We start from the raw sequence: 19,018 nt of genomic DNA on the forward strand, positions 1-19,018 counted from the left end.
TCCAACTTGAATTGCCACAACTGACTTAACTATTTTATTTTTTCTGATTTATTTTCTGTATAAACAAACATCAAAACTTTGTCTTTTCTTGCAATTCTTGTCGTGTAATTAGTTACAGCAGGCTGCATATAGAAAAAGTTTCTCGCAGAGCATTTAAGTTAACAGGCAAGGAAAAGTCGCAAATTATAAGTTAAGATATATTCACATTTTTCAATGTGGTCATTTTGCTTGGTCCAATACACAACATATGCTTACACCAATTCCATAAATTAGGAAGTTCGTTTCTTATGCATGTACCAATAGATAGGTTTCTTAATTATATGAATCCACTATGTTGCATTATGGTACATTACCGGCTGTTAAATAAGATTAAAAAGCCGGAAACATTGATTAAATATTCAGATAAGGCTTACACTAGGACACAGTTTGTTTGTGACATCACACATAAGTTTGTGACATCACATAGAGGGAGCAGGCATTGGGGAAACACCAGAAGCAGCATTGAAATGTGCGACAGCTTTCCGGAAAAACATACTAGAACCGCGGTTGGAAGCTCCCTGGATGGGGAAAACATAATAAAAATTGTAAAAAGTGCAGAAGGCATTGAAAGAGTAAATCAGGAAAGTGAAGACAGATAGAAGAGAAATTTTCAGAGAATATTATGGATAAAAAATAAAAATTGCCAAATCATTATAATAAACTGTAAAACCAACTTGTACAAGTAGAGCTGCTACAAATTGTAGAAAGTCTTTTATATCCTAAACAAACTTAAAACAATTAGGCATATAAAATAGAAGAAAAGTAATAATTTATCTGATTATCCTATATATGTTCTAAGTAAAGAAAAACAACAATATTTACTGTATATTCGGCAATTTAATATTCTAAAAAAATGTAATATTTGGAATATTATATTTGGAATATAATATTCGCGCTCAGCGACACTTGGCAACGAATCGCAGCACTGGAATATAAAAGTAAAGAAAAAAACAATCAATCCAAACTCACGGTTTTATGAAGATCCCGTAGACAAACCACCCACCCCTTGTACACTGGCATAAATGGTGGATTGCCCGCTGTTATTCGGGATCCAGTGGTTGCCATGACAGTGCTAGTGACGGACAGAGGGTAGGTAACGATTTGCGCGATATACCCCATCACCATGTGTGAGTATTGACGCATGTCTTTCAATTCATTCTGAGGTAATATAGGTTTTGTTATTATTTAGTTTCAAAAAATTTACCAAGATAATTACAAAGTTAAGTAAAGTAACAGCTGTTTTCTATTAGTTAGAATAGAATAGAAAGTAACAGCTGAGTTTACAATTGTTTTTATAATAAAAAGAATAAACATAGAGGTTTTGTTGTTGTATAACATATACAAATTTTGTTGTTATAAATGTAATCCAACAGAAATTACACGATGACAGTAACAAAAGTGTAATTGAAGACACAACAGCAACATATGTTAATTGTATAACACAGACTGAACACAGACACACACATATATATGTATATATATATAGATATATAAATATATACTCACATTCTCAGTAAGAATATATGTGTTAAAAGTATGGACAAGAAGATTGCACAACCAGATTGAGATGATTTCTCCAGCCAAACGTGGTACGAGACCCCTGGAAATGTCTTAGGGTTATTTTCGTTTAATAAAATACAAAATTAATAATACAAGTAGTAAGTAATGCATATTAGGAGAATATAGAGCTACAAACTATTCATTGCAACCTGGATCCTCTGTTCTATGAATTTATCAGCCGCTTGAAAATTATGTTTTTTTTTTCAGTGGCCGTATTTAAATGTGTTAACCTAATAAAATTATAAAAAAAGGTTAAAACTCACGAGAAAAATCCTAATATTCCTTCTTCTCGATATATTTCTGCAGTTGATGTGAATATGTTGGTGTAGATCGTCTCCTGACCCACAAACTCAGCCATTGTTCGAATAGCAATCACTATAAATGAAGTATTTAGTATGTAGTTATATAAGGTAGTGGGAAAAGATGGGACACCATTTCTTTCTGCTTTAACGTCCCATTTAGAAGTAAACAAGGAACATTCAAGGAATTATAAAACCTTATTCTCATGACTTCCATGGACATTTGTTATTTGTTTAAAACATAATCAAGATATTTGGATATTATGTCTTATGCGTAAGAGCTGTCCCAGTGGTGCGGGGATGCTGAATTATTAAGCTTGGATAGGTTTACTCTGTATAAGAAATTCTAGAAGGGGATGCGAGAACTGGTTGGCGATTTGAAAAGGATGTAGCGGGGAAAAAGGTTAAGAGCCACTAATGTAGACTACATAACCAATAACCTTGACTTATAAATATATTTCCAGTAACAGCCTTGTGTATATTGCTTACCATGGAAAGGTTGAGACACAATGACAGCGCTACATCTGGCAACCATTTCACGAGTAGTCTGTAACAAAATATATAAGTTGACAAAAGATATAAATGTAACAAGTCTGTGACAAAATATATAGTTTCAGAATGTGACGAAATATAGAACAAACTACTTATTGTGAATAAATAAATATAATTTGCAAACCACTTGGACACTGCGCTGTTGAGTTAATAATTAATGTTACGGAAAGTACTTGGTATCAACGTCAAGTCGTAAATACAACTAATAAATAGATGACTCATAAATAGATGACTGTAGTCCAAGGGTAAATATTCTTCAGTATGCTACTAACACAATTTCAAGTCTTTTTGCCAAGCACACAATTTAATTTCAAAGCAATTCAAAAGTTAATTTGTCAAATCTGTCAAGCCTATTTTTTAGTTTAATATAAACTTTCAATGCATTTTAAAATTGGTCAGCCTATTTTTTACCTCTATTAGGAGTTTGTCATGTCGAGACTTTGTGCTTGTTTATAAAGAATGAAATATTTCATAAGAAAATTTGAATAAGTTTTAATATGACTCACATGGTCACAGACTTTCTTTATCTCAGTGCATTCCTCCGAAACTCGGGTTGCTTCACTTTTCAAGGACTATGAAAAAATACGAATTATTTACACGAGAAAAAATTGGGTTAGCTGAAAAAATTCATGCAAATAATATTGTGGTAGAATGTTTAATTTGTAAACAAGCAAATTTCATGCACAAATGACACCAGGAAATTAATAGATGACATATTTTGATACGAAATACCTAATTGAGTATTGTAAATATTTTGATTGTGTATTAACAAATTATCAAAAGCAGATTTGGACAATAACACTTTGTAAACATTTAATTTATTAAAATTTACAAATTATTAAAATTTACAAATTACTAAATTTACAAATTTAAAATTATCAAAATTTTTAGGACAATAACACTTTTCAAAGAAATACATTGAACTTACAGAACCGAATTCAGCTTTTACAAAAACTGCCTGATGAATAAAAAAGATAAATTAGTTTGACTACTTTAATTAAAAAAGCCATACATGCACCTCAAGCAGTTACCTATACATGCATTAATCGCTCATGCAAATATGTTCTCATGTAAAAAAGGCCAGGGTTTAAAACATCATAATATTGTTATATTTACTTACAGTAATTAAATGATTGAGATGACCAAGAATTTATATAATAAGTGGACCATTAGCACCCATTTTTATGGGGGGTTGTACAAAGTACAAGCAATGTGTTTAGTTATACAACATGCTTTGCAACTGAATCTATTGTTCACTATTCAAAAACTTATATATATATATCTATAATATATCCTATTCTATTCTGTATGAGTGAAGTTCTTGGGGACCCGGAATTTCGGCAAGACTTGGCTTATAAAATATATATACCCAAACTAATTTGTACCCTTTAGCCTAGATCCATTATAATTATGCATCTTAACCGAATATTTAGTAGAAGTCAATCATAATTTGAAGTTAGATACATTATAGCTATGTTTTGACTCTTATTTAATTTATACTAGTGAATCTAAAATCAAACCATAAGGTAATGGGCCAAACCCGCCAAAGCCTAAATCCCAAGTCCTTCAGGGTTCAGTGCCTTACTCATGCAGAATAGAACATAAAGCAAATCAGACCGTGAGTTGTGTAACTTGGTTTATAACCACTGAGCTCAGTAATAAAGTTGCTAATGTATCGCCTAAATGGCATCGTCCGTCTCTTATTCAAATAAAATTCTATTGAATTCTATAAAATTCAAAAAAAAGTCGCCAATAAAATTCTATTTGAATAAGAGACTGACGATGCCATTTAGGCGAAATATATTTCTCAATTACCATTAGTGGTTGGACTTGATTTTTGTTGGTTACGTTTTCGTATCACCAGGTCATTACTGTATAAATTAAATGTTTAGAATATCACCCACCTTCCCCACAAGACTGTATGTAAGTGAAGTTGAAACATTGGCACAGATTCGAGGGAACAGACCTCGGTACATTCCAATGTAACCGTCCTGGTTGCTGATGTGTTTAACTGGTGAATAGGAAGTTCAGGTTCAAGTTTAAAGTGTAAGCAGGACCATTATATGTTATGATTAAACTCAAGTTTTTTTTATCCAACAAAACACTGATGTGTTTAACCGGTGAATAGGAAGGTTCAGGTTAATCTTTAAATGCAGAGGTTCTTCTTATATTTTTTTTAAACAGTGATCTTCAAATGCTTACTGATTAATGTAGTGCAAAAAAATTTAGGATAAGCTTATTCTCCCCACCGTGGTTTGTTGCTTATGCATGAATATACACAGACATGCATTGCAGTTAACGTGAAACTTACTATAGGCAAATACACTTGGATATTGAAGTTGTTTCCTGAAAAACATATTTCTCCTTAGAATTGGTGCAAGGGGTTCATGGCCAAGCTGTAGAGGTAAAACATGTCATAAAAATTAAATAAAATGGAAGTATTTCAAGCATTACAGTTGATTAGTAAGAAGTGGTAGTTTGCAGAGTATGGCAGGTGCACAGGGGATTTTGTTTACAAACTTCTGGTCATGAATGTTATAATTTGTCCTACGCACGCCAAATAATTAAACAATGAACCAAATCGGTATTTATTAAGTAATACCCCGTTTCTTAATGATAGTCAAAAAATAACATTCTTGCACACGTAAGGTTACAGGAACTGCCATATTTTGCAGACTAGTCAATCTTGAGCAAACAAAATTTAGGCTTTTTTTTGATATTACAGTTACACACCTGGACAAGAACTTTAACATAAGTGAAAGGGTGGGCAACTGCAGTCATTCCAACGCCCACAGCAATTGAATTCCAGTCAATCCCGCTCATTTTTCCTGCACAGTAATTTCACTTTGTCCCTACTTTTAAGATGCGTAAACTACGAACAAAAAAGCAGATTTTTATATTTTAACGAAACTATAGAAACTACCGTATGTTTACTTACAAATCAAATACGCTATTCGTTTAAACGTGGACGTTGATGAGTAAATACAAACCTGCAATGATAATAGAATTACACCGTTTGCCTGCCGGTTTTTTATACGCTTCACTGATTCCTCTTACAGTGATGCCAGCTGATGTTTAACCTTAAACATAAATTCTGTAAACAAATGACCCTGATTTTTGAATTAACATTTAACTACATTAAACTACCTAAATAAAATGAATTACTTTATAGCAAAAGTTTGTTATTAGGATTGCTTTTTGGTAAAATGTAAGGTTTTAAACCCCAAAAAGTGAACATGAACTTCGACCTGGCAGCACGGTGCAAAACAACAACACGATCTTGACAGAAACACGTTTTTTTTTCTGGAAAAATTTAAGATCAGTTTACAATAACAAATCCACGTTATTTTTAAACAACAATATTGAAAATTTTGAATTGTATATACGTTTTATATACCAATAATAAAAAATAATGGAAGACACCAATGACGAAAGACCAAAAGAGAAAAATGCTTCATCGTCTGTAGAGTCTGATAAAGAAAAGATGAGATCACCTGCTTCTCTACCTGCGAGTCAAGGTATTTATTATTTAAAGCACTATATTTCCACTGTTAGCAACACAGACATTTATATGACTTATAAGCCTTGAGATATTTTCATTTTGTATGTTTTATTGGTTCTATAGTAAAGATTGAAGAATCCTTCTATGTTATCCGATAACTTCTAAACGTAATTACTAACCACTACCCCCTAACCAATAATGTCTAACTACAAGCTCCTAACACTTTTCACTAACCTAATATGTAACGTACCAGGCGATTCTTCACTTGTGACAGTAAAAATTATAACTTTTAAATCATGATATCTGCTGTTGCATACAGAGAAAGTTTCATCATCATCTGGCACCGGTACCTCGTCAGGAAATACGGTTTCAAGCGCGGATACTGTTCCTACACAGGAGATCACAGATTCACAAGGTGTTGAATTGGAACCTGTGTGGGGGGTGTTGCACTCCATGCAACCAGAGTTTTATTCCTTGAATTTAAGAGATGAACAATACACATTTGGCCGGGCAAACTCATGTGATTATTGCTTTGATATTAAGACCATAAAAAGCACAAGCAGATACAAACATTATAGCAAACGACACTTTGCTATTAGAAGAGTGAAATTAGAAGACGAGACTTACCAAGTCTTTATAGAGGATTTTGGAGGACAAAATGGTGTTTATGTTAATGGAGTAAAAATACCGTCTGGAAGGAAACAAACTATTAAAACATCTGATGAAATTGGGATCGCGTACAATAACTTTAACGTATTTCTTTTTATTGATAAAGAAAAAGATTCTGATCTAGAAGTTTCTGATGAGTTTTCAAAGAAATACATCACTCATAAGTTGCTTGGCAAAGGCGCATGTGGTCAAGTTTGGGAGGTGTGGGAAAGATTCTGTGCTGGAAAATTTGCTGTGAAGATCATCAGCAAGACATATTTGTCTGTATCACCCTCAAGTAAAGATGTTATTAAAGAAGCAGATATATTAAGGAAGCTGAGTCACCCTTGTATAATAGGTGTACATGATGTGGTAGACCTGCCACAAAACTTGTACATTGTTCTTGAGTTTGCGAAAGGTGGAGAATTGTTTAAGAGGCTTGAAAGAGGTGGAAAACTGCCGGAGAAAATTGCGAAGCTTTATTTCTTCCAGATGCTTTCAGCTGTAAAGTATCTGCATGATAATGAGATTACACACAGAGACCTAAAACCAGAAAATATTCTCCTAATGTCAACGGAGGAGCCTTGTCTTATAAAGATTACTGATTTTGGAATGTCTAGACTGGTGGAGGAAAAGAGCCTTATGAAAACACTTGCAGGGACACCTTCATATCTTGCCCCTGAAATTATTAAGCAGCATATGGGTCTTGGTAAAGGGTACACAAAACAAGTTGATTTATGGAGTCTTGGAGTGATTCTGTATGTTTGCCTCGTTGCATTTCCACCTTTCAGTGCCGAACTGACCAAAACTGGACAATCTATCGATGAACAAATATTGTCAGCAAATTACAGTTTCCAGAACCAACCCTGGTCCACTGTATCAAATGATGCCAAAAACCTTGTCTCCAGTCTTCTTGTACTTAATGCAAATGACAGGTTAACTACTAGCGCAGCTGTAGCACATCCTTGGCTGCAAGATTCAGAGATGATACGCACTGCTAATTCACTTATGTCGACAGTGGAAATTAAGCCATATCAAGAGTTCATGGGTTCACATTCTGCCAGTTTTGACACAAGAAAAATCTCGACTGATAATGACGACAGTGCTAGTGACTCCAGTCGACCAGCATCATTGGAAATGTTGCCCCAAACCATAAATTTACCAAGTTCTGCAGAAAAGCGTTGCCATACTCCAAATTCTTCAGCTGAAGAACCCACTGCCAAACTTTCAAAATGTTAAAATGTTTTTGCTTTTTTAAATATTTCAACGTATTGATCAAAAATTAAAGACTTTTTGTAATTTAATAGAGTGCTTCACTTGCAATTGTCACTTTTTTTAACACTACCCCAGCATTTTTGTACTGACACACGAACACACACCCCTTAAATCAATCATATTAAACCTGTTTAGTTGTTTCACTTTTTTGCTGCAGTTTATACCACAAAGTGACCTTAGGTTTTAATATTTTTTAATTTTATCTGTAATCACTGCCAGTTACTGCCTTCTCTCATCGTGACTTTTAACGTCGTGTGCGTAATTTTAAAGTCAATCGTCTTCGTTTTGTTTGTCTTATTATGAACAAAGTATTTTGGCATTCATATCTGCGTTATAAATGTCATCAAATATTTATAATCGTTATGAGAATGAGGCAGGAACTCATAAGCCCACGCACCTATATACGTGGATTTCTGCAGCCTTTTATGGAACGAATGGCAAATATAGGTCTTAGTCTGCAACAGCGAAACAAGGAAGAAGTACACTGTCGTAGGAAGTATTTTTGTAGAATCGAAAATATGCCGAGTTAGAAAAACATGATGTTAGGACAAGGAAATTAAAATATTTTGTTTGTTGCGACAAAATTAAAAACAAAAGTTTTAGCTGGGAATATCAGCACGTTGCGTAGGCACGATATGCATTACTAATATAAAGCAATTTATCAACCAGTTCAGTTTTACAACTAGGCTGCCAATACGTGTATAGGTCATGATATGGCTTCACAACGCAAGTACAAGCCATATATACTTGGCACCGATATCCGACAAAATTAAGTACTTCCTATACTCGAATAGCAAAGCAACCAGTTTGACCCGTCGTTCATTGCGTGTTTTGGGCAGCAGTAACTTGGAAAGCATTGGTTTTACGATTCAGGCCAAATAGGATGCAAAGCAAATCAGAGACATCGCGTCGTTTAATATATAAGACGTAAATGCTATAATAAGGTGGGGTAAAATGGGACGCAGCCCGCTACTCTAAATGAGCGTTATTAATTGTTCAAAACAAGACCACTGAACATATAGGATTTAGTTGCCAACGGTATTCCATCTTACCCCGCAGCACTATATAGACTGCATAAGCGTAACGTTATATGGTGCATATATATATAGCACATCATATTGGGTTTATAAATCACGTATAAACTTCATGCCGGTCTATAAAGAAGTAGCAGGGTCAGATTCGGAAACTGAACGTTTGCTTTACACGATTACTAGCTATTCGTCGCACATATACCAGCGTATGAGTTATAGACCATATGCGTACATAGGCCTATATCACATATATATATACCAGCGTAGACATGCATGCTTTTATATGTTCATGCAAATGTTCACGTTCTTCGGTTACGCGCCTTTTGAAACTCATAGAAAATTGAATTGAGTTTCAATATCCGGCATCCGGATGGTGTGTATGTGTCTTACATCATCGCGCTGGGAGTCGCTAGTCAGTAAATATGTCACCAGCTGAGTGAGTAATAGCTACCGTGCAAAATAAAACAAGGGCTAAAAAATTACAGTTTGATAAAACAACAACGAATCAAACTGCTGTGGTGTTGTATAGAGATGCCTGTTGTTTAGTGGAATAGAGAAGAAACGAGTTTTAAACAATATAGGGCGAAGTTTTGGTGGATTTATTGAAAGAACTGTAGCCTACTGTCTTCTGCATTCGTTGAGATGGCGTTTGCAAAACCGTGGTCAACATGGGGAAGCATGGTTGCTGATGGTAAGTGTTGCAACATTAACTGTAATCATAGGCTTAACTTGTGTCTGAAAACATATATTTCTTTTCACTTTCAGCAGAGTCTATTGACCATTGTAAATCAAATGCAGACCAATATATGCGTTTTACAAATATATTAACCAGAGTCCGGACTCTGATATTAACTATATTTATTATTTTTCCATACCCCATGTATTGTGAATTGTATACACTTGACCTAAACTGGGAGATTGTTTTGAATTTTGTTTGTTTTTAAATAAAATCTTAAGAGTAGACCAAAGAGCGTCCGCAGTTGCTTAATATTCATAAAGTTACCGGTTCAGTGGTTCAGTCACAAACGTTGTAGGTAAACTGCATCGAATTCAGAAGCGTATTTCGTCGTTCGTTTTGATTGGATCTGCAAAAAATACAATATTTTTGGGCACATCTAAAGAATTTTAATAATAAATGTAACCACTGACTCTGCGTAATTGGGGCACAGTAAACGGACGTGGGGTGTAGGTTTTGTATATCACATTTATTATCACAAAGCAATATGAACTATCTCACGATTTTCGGCTATAGGCATTATGATTTTGAGGAAAACAGTTACAAAGCACCAGTCTAACTGTCTGCTTCCGTGGGATATGAACAAATGTGACAATTAAATAGGAAACGTAAACATATTTGGTAAAAATCCGATACGCGATTACGCGGGACAAATGTACAAATAGGTCATGTCCATTTTTGCCAAATTTGGTATGAAAGTGATGCCATATTAAAAAAGCAGCCTAACAATTTGGGCAATATTGTGTTAGTTTACTAAACTTTAAATATATTTACGCTGCAACCTTGTAAATAAAGTATATTTTTCTTTACGATTAAGTTAAATTCAATTTAGTTTTGGTTCGTGCTGGCATTTTCACATATTTTTCTGAAATTTTAAAAATAATTTGTAAACACTGCGAGCCTGGGCGTCTGTTCCCTTTCTGGGAAATTACCAAAAAGTTTGTTTACCAACTTTAGTAGTTAGTACGTTTTGTACGTAAGAAGATAGGAGAGTTTTGCTATTAACTATGGCAGGGTATCCAAAATCGCCAAGACCCGCCGAAAATAAGGACGGGTTTTTCTCCCTTACTTTGGGAAGAAAAAAGAAACAAAAAGAGGGTACGATGTTGGTGTTGGGCGTAAAGTTAAAAAAAACGAACAAAACTCATAGTTTCTTTGATCCTAATTCTATTTTTGCGCATATCATAGTTATAAGAAAGTAACGGATCAATAAGTCTTATAGAATAGGTACAATAACTCGAAAAACCTAAACATAGAATTAATAGGCCTATCCTTTAATTTTAGTAAAACCTTACCATTTTAGGGTTTTTTCATTCGCAGTGCGTAAAAAATGTGATGTTTTTAAAAATAAAGAATGTATGAAAGTTATTCTGTGCAGACAGACAATTTAAAGTGACAATGTAACAATTTTAATATTTTGCAGTAAGTGATTTGGAACAAGAGGGAAGGGAAGCCATCGACGGTTCAAATGGATCGGTCGATTACGATCCAAGTAGTTTCCACTTGGAAGAAAATGAAGAAAGAACGATGATTGATAAACTTTCACTGGAGGACCCGAAAGTGAAGGAGTTACAAAAGGTTGGGCGATGTATAGGTGCATTTGTATGGCTGGGTGGTAGATCTCATTATTTCATACAGCATTTATTCTTGCCTAATTTTTTGATATATTGTCCTGATTTTTCTTAGTATTTAGATATTAGTTTTAGGCCCCAAACATACAAATACAACTAATGTAGGCCTGTCCACCTTGCCACCCAAGCTTTGGCACCCATGCCTTTATTTATAACCGATGTTGAACAGTAACTAGCATTGCTCAATCAATTTATATTTTTACATCACCAAAGATGGTTTTAGTTTTTAAATCGCTGAGATGAAGTGAATATGTCATGTGTTGTGTGTTTTCATGTTTGTATTAAAAGTTTTATTGCTTGTTTGAATCTGTAGTCATCAGCTGTGTTCAATACTAAGCCCAATAGAATATACAGTGTCACTTATGGGTTGTCATGTTTGTGGTGGAAGTTTTTTTATTGCTTCATTGTAGGTTTTAATGGAGTGGATCAACAACAGCCTTGTAGAACAGAGGATTATTGTTAAAGATATTCAGGAAGATTTGTTTGATGGACAAGTGCTTCAAAAACTACTGGAAAAACTTGGAAATATTAAGCTTCAGGTGCGTGTTTAGTTTATAACAATCTGCTTCCACTGTTTGTTTATACTATTGTACAGGCAAAGCTGTATATAAAGCATATTCATTTCACATTATGTGTTAGTGTTACTACCTTCTTAAAACCCAACTTTCCCATTGAAAGGTTAGTGTCTTTACGAACGCTTTTCTTTTCATTACATCCTAATTTGTTTTAATTAAACACAACTCAATATAAATTAATTTATATCATATTAATCGTTTAGCAGCCACGCTTTTATCTGATACTTTTGTTCCAATGATTTTACCAGCATGGTATGTATAACGAGTGTCGTCTAATGGTTAAATGAAGTTTATATTTTGGTATCTCCCCTGCGTGTTTGCGTTTTTTGTGCTTGGGCAATTTTTGCACTCCTAACTTATTCCTTGACCCCAGGTACCAGAAGTTACCCAAACTGACCAGGGACAGAAAGAGAAGCTGACAGCTGTACTTGATAAAGTTACTGAACAAGGAATTGGGGGTTGGGATGAAGGAAAATGGAGTGTGGATGGTAAGAAATTCTTAATAACTAAATTACAAAACAGTTTTAGGTATCTGTTTATAAAACTACACATTTATAGTTTTAAACTGCTTCCTTCGTGCAAAAAATGATCAGACAATGCAAACATTATTGAAAAAAACAATTCAAAAGGCCCACCTAAATTACAAAATAGTTTAGGTTTTTGTTTATGAAACTACACATTTATAGTTTTAAACTGCTTCCTTCGTGCAAAAAATGATCAGACAATGCAAACATTATTGAAAAAAACAATTCAAAAGGCCCACCTAAATTACAAAATAGTTTAGGTTTTAGTTTATGAAACTACACATTTATAGTTTTAAACTGGTCCTGACTGGTCCTTTCGCGCATAAAATTGAGCTAGATGATTTTAAAAAAATTAATACCTAAATTACAAAATGGTTTCTGTTGATACTACTTGACGTATTATAACTTTGAATTGATCTTCTCTATCCTTTCACAACAAATTGAGCAAGATTTTATTAAAAAAACAGTTTTCATTGCCACGTTTATTTATTTCATTTAGAGTTTGTTCTTTATCCGCATATTATATATTCTGACTGTGTTACCCGCCCCTTTGCACACAAAATTGAGCTAGATTTCGTTGAACACAAACAAAACTTTGTCTATTATACTTCAACAATGTTGTGACCATTTCTTGTGCCACAACACAAGTTCTTGAAAATATCATTTCAAACAATAAAGTAGATTTTGTTACTTTACCCCAGGTATTCACTCCAAGAGTTTGGTGGCCATTTTGCATCTTTTAGTTGCACTTGCAACACACTACCATGCACCAATTCGAATGCCAGAGAAATGTTCCTTAAAGGTTGTCAATCCACTTTATATATACGACTTGTAATAAATTCCGCGAATCTGACCCTGATCTGATGTAGATATAGTTGAACGATTCTAGTATAGTGAAATGCAGTAATGATCTGGTGCTACGAAAACGTAACCAACAAAAATCAAGTCCAACCACTAGTAGTAAAAGAGAAATATATTTCGCCTAAAGGGCATCGTCAGTCTCTTATTCAAATAGATTCGATTCCAGATCATCACTTTATATATAGTACTATATAATATATAATAAACATGTTTATTTTAAGTTGTCATACTTTAATATAAATATATGGACCAAAGCCGTTTTGTGCAAATCAATCGACTAATGGATTTATATTAATTTGTTAGTTGTTTTTTTAGTTATTTTATAAACCACAGTCAATGTTAAATACTAACATAGAAATAAGGTAATTACTTGTCAATGGTCATCACTCATCATGGCATGCAATAACCCTGACCTAATTCCCAGGTTCTACGGCATGTTTTGCTGTAGGATATCACCTATATAGATTAGAATGTTTATAGGAACTAGCTGCAAAAATGTTGCTAATAAAAAAATGAGTTTAATAATGGATAACAAATTTAACTGCTATGATTAATCCTATACAGACTGCACTTTAAACTGTTGTTTTTTTATAAATACCAACTAAATAATCCTTAATACCATGTAGATTATAGTTTAAAAAATGTTTATAATTTGAATTATAAACTACTTTTCAGGTAATTGTGATCACAAAAAGAGAGGGAAAACTGGACCACAAAGTTGTTAGCGTTGAAATCACATCCACACTCGAGTAAGTTCCTTTATTTTTAGGTTTAGCCACAATTTGCAGACATCTAAATGTTTATAATGATATTACGTTACACTCAAATCATTTGAATGTTTGGTGCCAGTATCCTCCACATACCATCCAACGTTATCTGCTAACCACTAAACGTAACAACCAACCTATAACTCTATTCCCCCAAACTCTAACCCGGATAACCACAACTAGCCATTGGCAGTAATTTAACATTAGCGATTTGAAAAGTTGTTTTACACGGGTCCAATACCCTCCTAACTACTAACCCGTTAGCCCTTAACTACAAACCTCCCACACTTCCCACCAATTCAACATGTAACATACCGGAAGATTCTTCACTAGCGCCAAATGTTTATAATTCATAAATATTTATGAAGAAAAAGGGCATGTACATTTGTACATACAATTAGTGAACTAGTAAACAGATTGAAAGGTTCGTGTCCAGTTTTTGTGCTTTAAACTTGTTTTTATTTATTTTTACAGGGAGATGACAGGTGGCAGATTTGGTGAGAAAAATTGTTGATTTTGTTCTGAAATATAAATATTTTATCTAATAAAACAAAGCAATGCTTGATTACTAATGTCACATGGGCCATGAGATTGAATCCTAAATTAGCCTGATGCTTCATTTGCAACAGACAACCATTTTATCTTGAACTTTTTCTCTTTAAACTACATGATGAATGTGAATGTAACTCAATTTATCCTCGCGTGGCCGGAAAACGACAGTCGTTATCACACGGGTTTAACACCTCGTGCCAGCTTACGAGTTACCATGTATATAACTTTGTGGGTGATGATCTTCGCCTTTTAAAGAGAATAAAAATAAATCAAGACTTATTTTATGAACTTTGAGTTAATGGGCAATTTTCAACAGAGCGAGACGCGTTCGACACTTTGTTTGATCACGCACCAGACAAACTAAGTCTTGTGAAGAGACTTCTCATAGAATTTGCAAACCGCCATCTTGAAAAAGTCAACCTTACTGTCACTGATTTGGACACTCAGGTAAGTTGAATAATGTTGAAAGTAAAGTAAGTATAAAAGGGATATACTAACAGTATGTGGATAAAGATCCTCAAATGTGATCTAAAGGTACCACCAAAGTTCAAAAAATGAAACAGAAACAGATCACATTGAACATTTCTATCAATTAACAAATTCTGATTTTCGTTGGTATGCCCCTTTAAGTAGAAAGCTGAAGCTTTTTCACAAAATTTTTTTATTTAGTTCATGATTTTTTTTAGACTTTTGCCTCATTGCTATTTTAACGTTAAACTATCATGACCAGATTACCTTTCAAGTTAAAATATTAAGCCAGCTACTCTGCCTCTTACTTTACCATAAATGAGTGGTGTTTTGCTACTTGTTTCTTTTTTTACGTTCTTTTAATTTTTTTAATAAATTATCTTATGATAACCAAACTTATTTAAAGATGAGTAAACAGTTATTTTATGTTTTATTAAAACTATTTTTACATCCATTCAATTTCCTAATCTTCACAACCTTAGTTTGCAGATGGCGTTTACCTCATTTTACTGATGGGTTTATTGGAGGGTTACTTTGTACCATTACACGGCTTCAGTTTAACACCAGAGACGTTTGAAGCTAAAGTTCACAATCTACAGTTTGCGTTTGAACTTATGCAAGACGCTGGACTCCCTAAACCTAAAGCAAGACCTGAAGGTAATTGACCGCCTTGCAATAGTTTTGCGCCACGTAACAGTTTACGCACGCCTCAACTCTGTTGTCACAAATGATTTGTCCAATTCATACATTATCAATTCATAACTACTTGTATGGCCACAATGTACTTCCTAAACCTAAAGCAAGATTAGAAGGTAATCAGACCGCCTTGCATTAGTTAAGCTATGTTTTTATCCCGAAGCTGTAGTGCAGTTGCTTAGCACCCCTGTAACTATCTGGTTGAGGGAATATATGAAACACGAGGTGTATTGAACAAAACAGAACTCCCAGGCACCCTGCCTGTAACCAATAGGTAATGGGTTCAAGGCTCGTCGCTGCTACCATCGTGGGCATATGTGTCCCTGGGCAAGACACTTAACGACAATTGCTCCAACCCAGTGGTCGCTAATGGGTGGTCCAAATTATCAGCCATATATTAAAAAAATGGAAAAAATCTCCCAAAAAAATAATCACCCACAAAGTAACATACATGGTAACTGGCACGAGGTGTTAAACCCGTAAGCTGGCACGAGGTGTTAAACCTGTGTGGTAACGACTGTCGTTTTCTGACCACTCAAGAATAAAGCGAGTTACATTTTTTTGGTTAACCTTTCATATTTAACCAATATTTCGAAATGGAACAGATGGCGCTTGTCTCACATACCCCAACCCAGTATTCACTAATTAGTTGTCAAAATTGTCAGCCATACACACTAAAACACACACGGTGTTACATGCATGATGTGCATGGTAATTCTGGTAACTCTGGCATGAGGTGTATAAGCTAGCACGAGGTGTATGAAAATTTCAACTCTGGCATGAGGTGTATAAGCTAGCACGAGGTGTATGAAACAGAATACTGTGTTATAACGACTGTCGTTGCCCCACCATGCGAGGATAAAAAAGAGTTACATACATCCATTGTATTATATCACCCACAAAGTTACTTATGGGGTAACTCGTAAACTGGCACGAGGTGTATGAAACAGAGTACTGTGTTATAATGACTGTCGTTGCCCCGCCCCGTAAAGATAACAAAGTTACATACATCCATTGTATTATATCATCCACAAAGTTACTTATGGGGTAACTCGTAAACTGGCACGAGGTGTATGAAACAGAGTACTGTGTTATAATGACTGTCGTTGCCCCGCCCCGTAAAGATAACAAAGTTACATACATCCATTGTATTATATCATCCACAAAGTTACTTATGGGGTAACTCGTAAACTGGCACGAGGTGTATGAAACAGAGTACTGTGTTATAATGACTGTCGTTGCCCCGCCCCGTAAAGATAACAAAGTTACATTACATTTTCATCTTTTTTTTCATCAGCCCTAAACTAGCCATTTTAAAATTGAATTTTGGTTAAAAATATTTTATATTCTTTCATAGCTAACTACTGTATACCTATGTAATGCATTAAGTGCAATGTTTGTCACACATATTAGCCATAGAAACAAAACAAGCTTGTTAAATCGTATACAATGATAACACTCACTTTTCCGCTAGATGTCGCCAACTGCGAGCTCAAATCCACTCTCCGTGTTCTCTACAACCTGTTCACGAAATACAAGAGATTGTGATGTCATAATAAAAACTACGATACCGCTTGGTGATATATGACGTCGTCACAGGCCATTTAACCGACGACATTTTTTATATGAATGAAGTTTAAGTTTAAAATCATGAAATATAATACCGTCTTTTTATTGTTTGTAAATATACAGTGTTTCTAAGCATAGTAAAGATGGGGAAAATGGGACACCTTTTTTATTCGATTTTCTTATCGCATTTGGTAGTAAACAAAGAACATTTAAATATTTATAAAACCATATCCTTACGACTCCCAAAGACCGTTGGTAATAGTTAAACGCGATCACGTTATTTATATATTATGAGCTAAAGGTGTCCCGTGTTACCCCACCGGTACTATATGTACATCATATAAACTTTGTTACACAGAATATATAACGCCGCACTAACTGTACATTTATGTGTGTTTGTTTTAATAATCCATATATGGGGCAAAGCAGTCATGGTGCTCACTTAGCATATAGTACAGTGGGGTTAATGAATGAATGTAACTTATTTAAACTCGTACTGTGGCGGGGCAACGACAATCGCTGTTCTGTTACGACGGACACCTCGGTCCAGCTTTCGAGTTACCACGTATGTAGCTTTGTGGGCACTCGTTTTTTTTAACAAATTTTGGCGAAATCTCAGGTCCTAGTTTTACCATACTAAGACCTCAGCCAAGAATATTAAAAAAGCGCAATGTTTGGAGACTTCATTGTTTTCCTATGTGACGTATTAATAGCGTGTTTATCACTTGTGTTATTTACGGCATACGTCAATAGCGAAGGTCGATTTGTTAAAACAACAATAAAAGAAGAATATGCTCGTCGGATTGCGCACGTGACCGTAGAGATCAAGAATATATCTATTCCCACAACTACGTCATAGCGCGCATTGTGACGTCATATTGATCCGCACGGAATGCAACGAGAGGTTTCGTTATAATCGATTGTTGCTTTGTTTTTTTTAATGGCCTCTAGGACTAGCCACACCAAAGAACACATACGCCCCCAATGGTAGCAGCGGCGAGCTTCGAACCCAAGCGCTTTGGTGGTTTGCCAAAAAGAATCATGGCGATAATTTGCAATCAATGCTAATAAACATATTATCGAAATACCCGACTACCGCAAACCCGTGCGACCTTATGTACGTATGCAACGTAATCAACAGAATTCATTACGATTATTGCTTTTGATAATTAGGAGTTATTACTTATATTACGGAACTAATATTAAAACGCTCCAGTTGCCTTATTTAATTTCACTTTTAAGGTGACAAAATTTAAAACGAATTTAATTAAATTCCTGTAAACGCAGTGCGATAGATATTCTACAATTATATATATTAGGGTGGGGAATATAGGACACATTTTCGTTTTCTCGTCTCATTTGGTAGTAAACAAAGAACAATCAAAGAATTATAAAAACGACTATGAATGTGACGTCAGATACTTAATCCCCGATATAATTCTGACGTCACGACACTAACACGTCATGAGACGATAACAGCATACCACCATGATTCAGAACATAGGTTGTCAAAATTATAAAACATCCCCGGTAAGTTACAAACTCTGTGAAACATGATACCGGATGCTGGAAGCTTCGTTACAAAGAGTTTGAACCGCCGTAGTGGTTCCCAGCTTGTAGACGAAGGTTCAATAGGCTTGTTGGAAATTCCAAACTAGTACTAGTACAATTCCAGGCACCGATCGCCGCGAGACAACTTCGAACTCTGTGACGTCACAAATGTTGACATAGCG

The 19,018-nt window shown here is 34.8% G+C and overlaps 3 protein-coding genes across 5 annotated transcripts; 2 read left to right on the forward strand and 1 right to left on the reverse strand.

Annotated features, from left to right (window-relative positions):
* Positions 1–77: 77 nt before the first annotated feature.
* On the reverse strand, positions 78–5,483 carry LOC149740844 (mitochondrial carrier homolog 2-like). 2 transcript variants are annotated; one of them, XM_089872642.1, is made up of 11 exons: positions 5,389–5,481; positions 5,184–5,322; positions 4,762–4,846; positions 4,355–4,461; positions 3,379–3,408; positions 2,957–3,022; positions 2,388–2,445; positions 1,863–1,974; positions 1,546–1,639; positions 1,009–1,197; positions 78–557 (listed from the first exon to the last, which is right to left on the reverse strand). In XM_089872642.1, exons 2-11 carry the CDS (start codon positions 5,271–5,273, stop codon positions 459–461), a joined length of 930 nt encoding a protein of 309 aa, XP_089728768.1. In that variant the 5' UTR covers positions 5,274–5,322; positions 5,389–5,481; the 3' UTR covers positions 78–458. The 2 variants fall into 2 exon arrangements, with proteins under 2 accessions (XP_089728768.1, XP_089728769.1); XM_089872643.1 differs by lacking the exon at positions 3,379–3,408 and having other exon boundaries at positions 5,389–5,483.
* Positions 5,484–5,665: 182 nt separating this feature from the next.
* LOC149740845 (myosin light chain kinase A-like) lies at positions 5,666–8,198 on the forward strand. Its single transcript, XM_089872637.1, has 2 exons — positions 5,666–5,968; positions 6,272–8,198. Exons 1-2 carry the CDS (start codon positions 5,863–5,865, stop codon positions 7,837–7,839), a joined length of 1,674 nt encoding a protein of 557 aa, XP_089728763.1. The 5' UTR covers positions 5,666–5,862; the 3' UTR covers positions 7,840–8,198.
* A 1,153-nt stretch (positions 8,199–9,351) lies between these two features.
* LOC149740846 (beta-parvin-like) lies at positions 9,352–17,668 on the forward strand. 2 transcript variants are annotated; one of them, XM_089872641.1, is made up of 10 exons: positions 9,352–9,597; positions 11,066–11,220; positions 11,684–11,812; positions 12,222–12,336; positions 13,074–13,174; positions 13,909–13,982; positions 14,475–14,497; positions 14,869–14,999; positions 15,503–15,677; positions 17,191–17,668. In XM_089872641.1, exons 1-10 carry the CDS (start codon positions 9,549–9,551, stop codon positions 17,262–17,264), a joined length of 1,026 nt encoding a protein of 341 aa, XP_089728767.1. In that variant the 5' UTR covers positions 9,352–9,548; the 3' UTR covers positions 17,265–17,668. The 2 variants fall into 2 exon arrangements, with proteins under 2 accessions (XP_089728767.1, XP_089728766.1); XM_089872640.1 differs by lacking the exon at positions 9,352–9,597 and adding an exon at positions 10,559–10,740.
* The last annotated feature ends 1,350 nt before the right edge of the window (positions 17,669–19,018 follow it).

Source organism: Ciona robusta, chromosome 2 (genome assembly GCF_009617815.1).
Source record: "Ciona robusta chromosome 2, ASM961781v2".
Classification (NCBI taxonomy): domain Eukaryota; kingdom Metazoa; phylum Chordata; class Ascidiacea; order Phlebobranchia; family Cionidae; genus Ciona; species Ciona robusta.

What these genes read in the sequence shown, in the direction of transcription:
- LOC149740844 (XM_089872642.1), bottom strand. Translation starts at nt 5,273, where the DNA reads ATGAGCGGGATTGACTGGAATTCAATTGCTGTGGGCGTTGGAATGACT. An exon ending in TCCAAGTGTATTTGCCTATA is followed by an intron (nt 4,462 to 4,761) that starts GTAAGTTTCACG and finishes CCTATTCACCAG; the next exon opens with TTAAACACATCAGCAACCAG. An exon ending in CATACAGTCTTGTGGGGAAG is followed by an intron (nt 3,409 to 4,354) that starts GTGGGTGATATT and finishes TTTATTCATCAG; the next exon opens with GCAGTTTTTGTAAAAGCTGA.
- LOC149740845 (XM_089872637.1), top strand. Translation starts at nt 5,863, where the DNA reads ATGGAAGACACCAATGACGAAAGACCAAAAGAGAAAAATGCTTCATCG. An exon ending in TTCTCTACCTGCGAGTCAAG is followed by an intron (nt 5,969 to 6,271) that starts GTATTTATTATT and finishes TGTTGCATACAG; the next exon opens with AGAAAGTTTCATCATCATCT.
- LOC149740846 (XM_089872640.1), top strand. Translation starts at nt 10,650, where the DNA reads ATGGCAGGGTATCCAAAATCGCCAAGACCCGCCGAAAATAAGGACGGG. An exon ending in GATGACAGGTGGCAGATTTG is followed by an intron (nt 14,498 to 14,868) that starts GTGAGAAAAATT and finishes AATTTTCAACAG; the next exon opens with AGCGAGACGCGTTCGACACT. An exon ending in ACCTAAAGCAAGACCTGAAG is followed by an intron (nt 15,678 to 17,190) that starts GTAATTGACCGC and finishes CTTTTCCGCTAG; the next exon opens with ATGTCGCCAACTGCGAGCTC.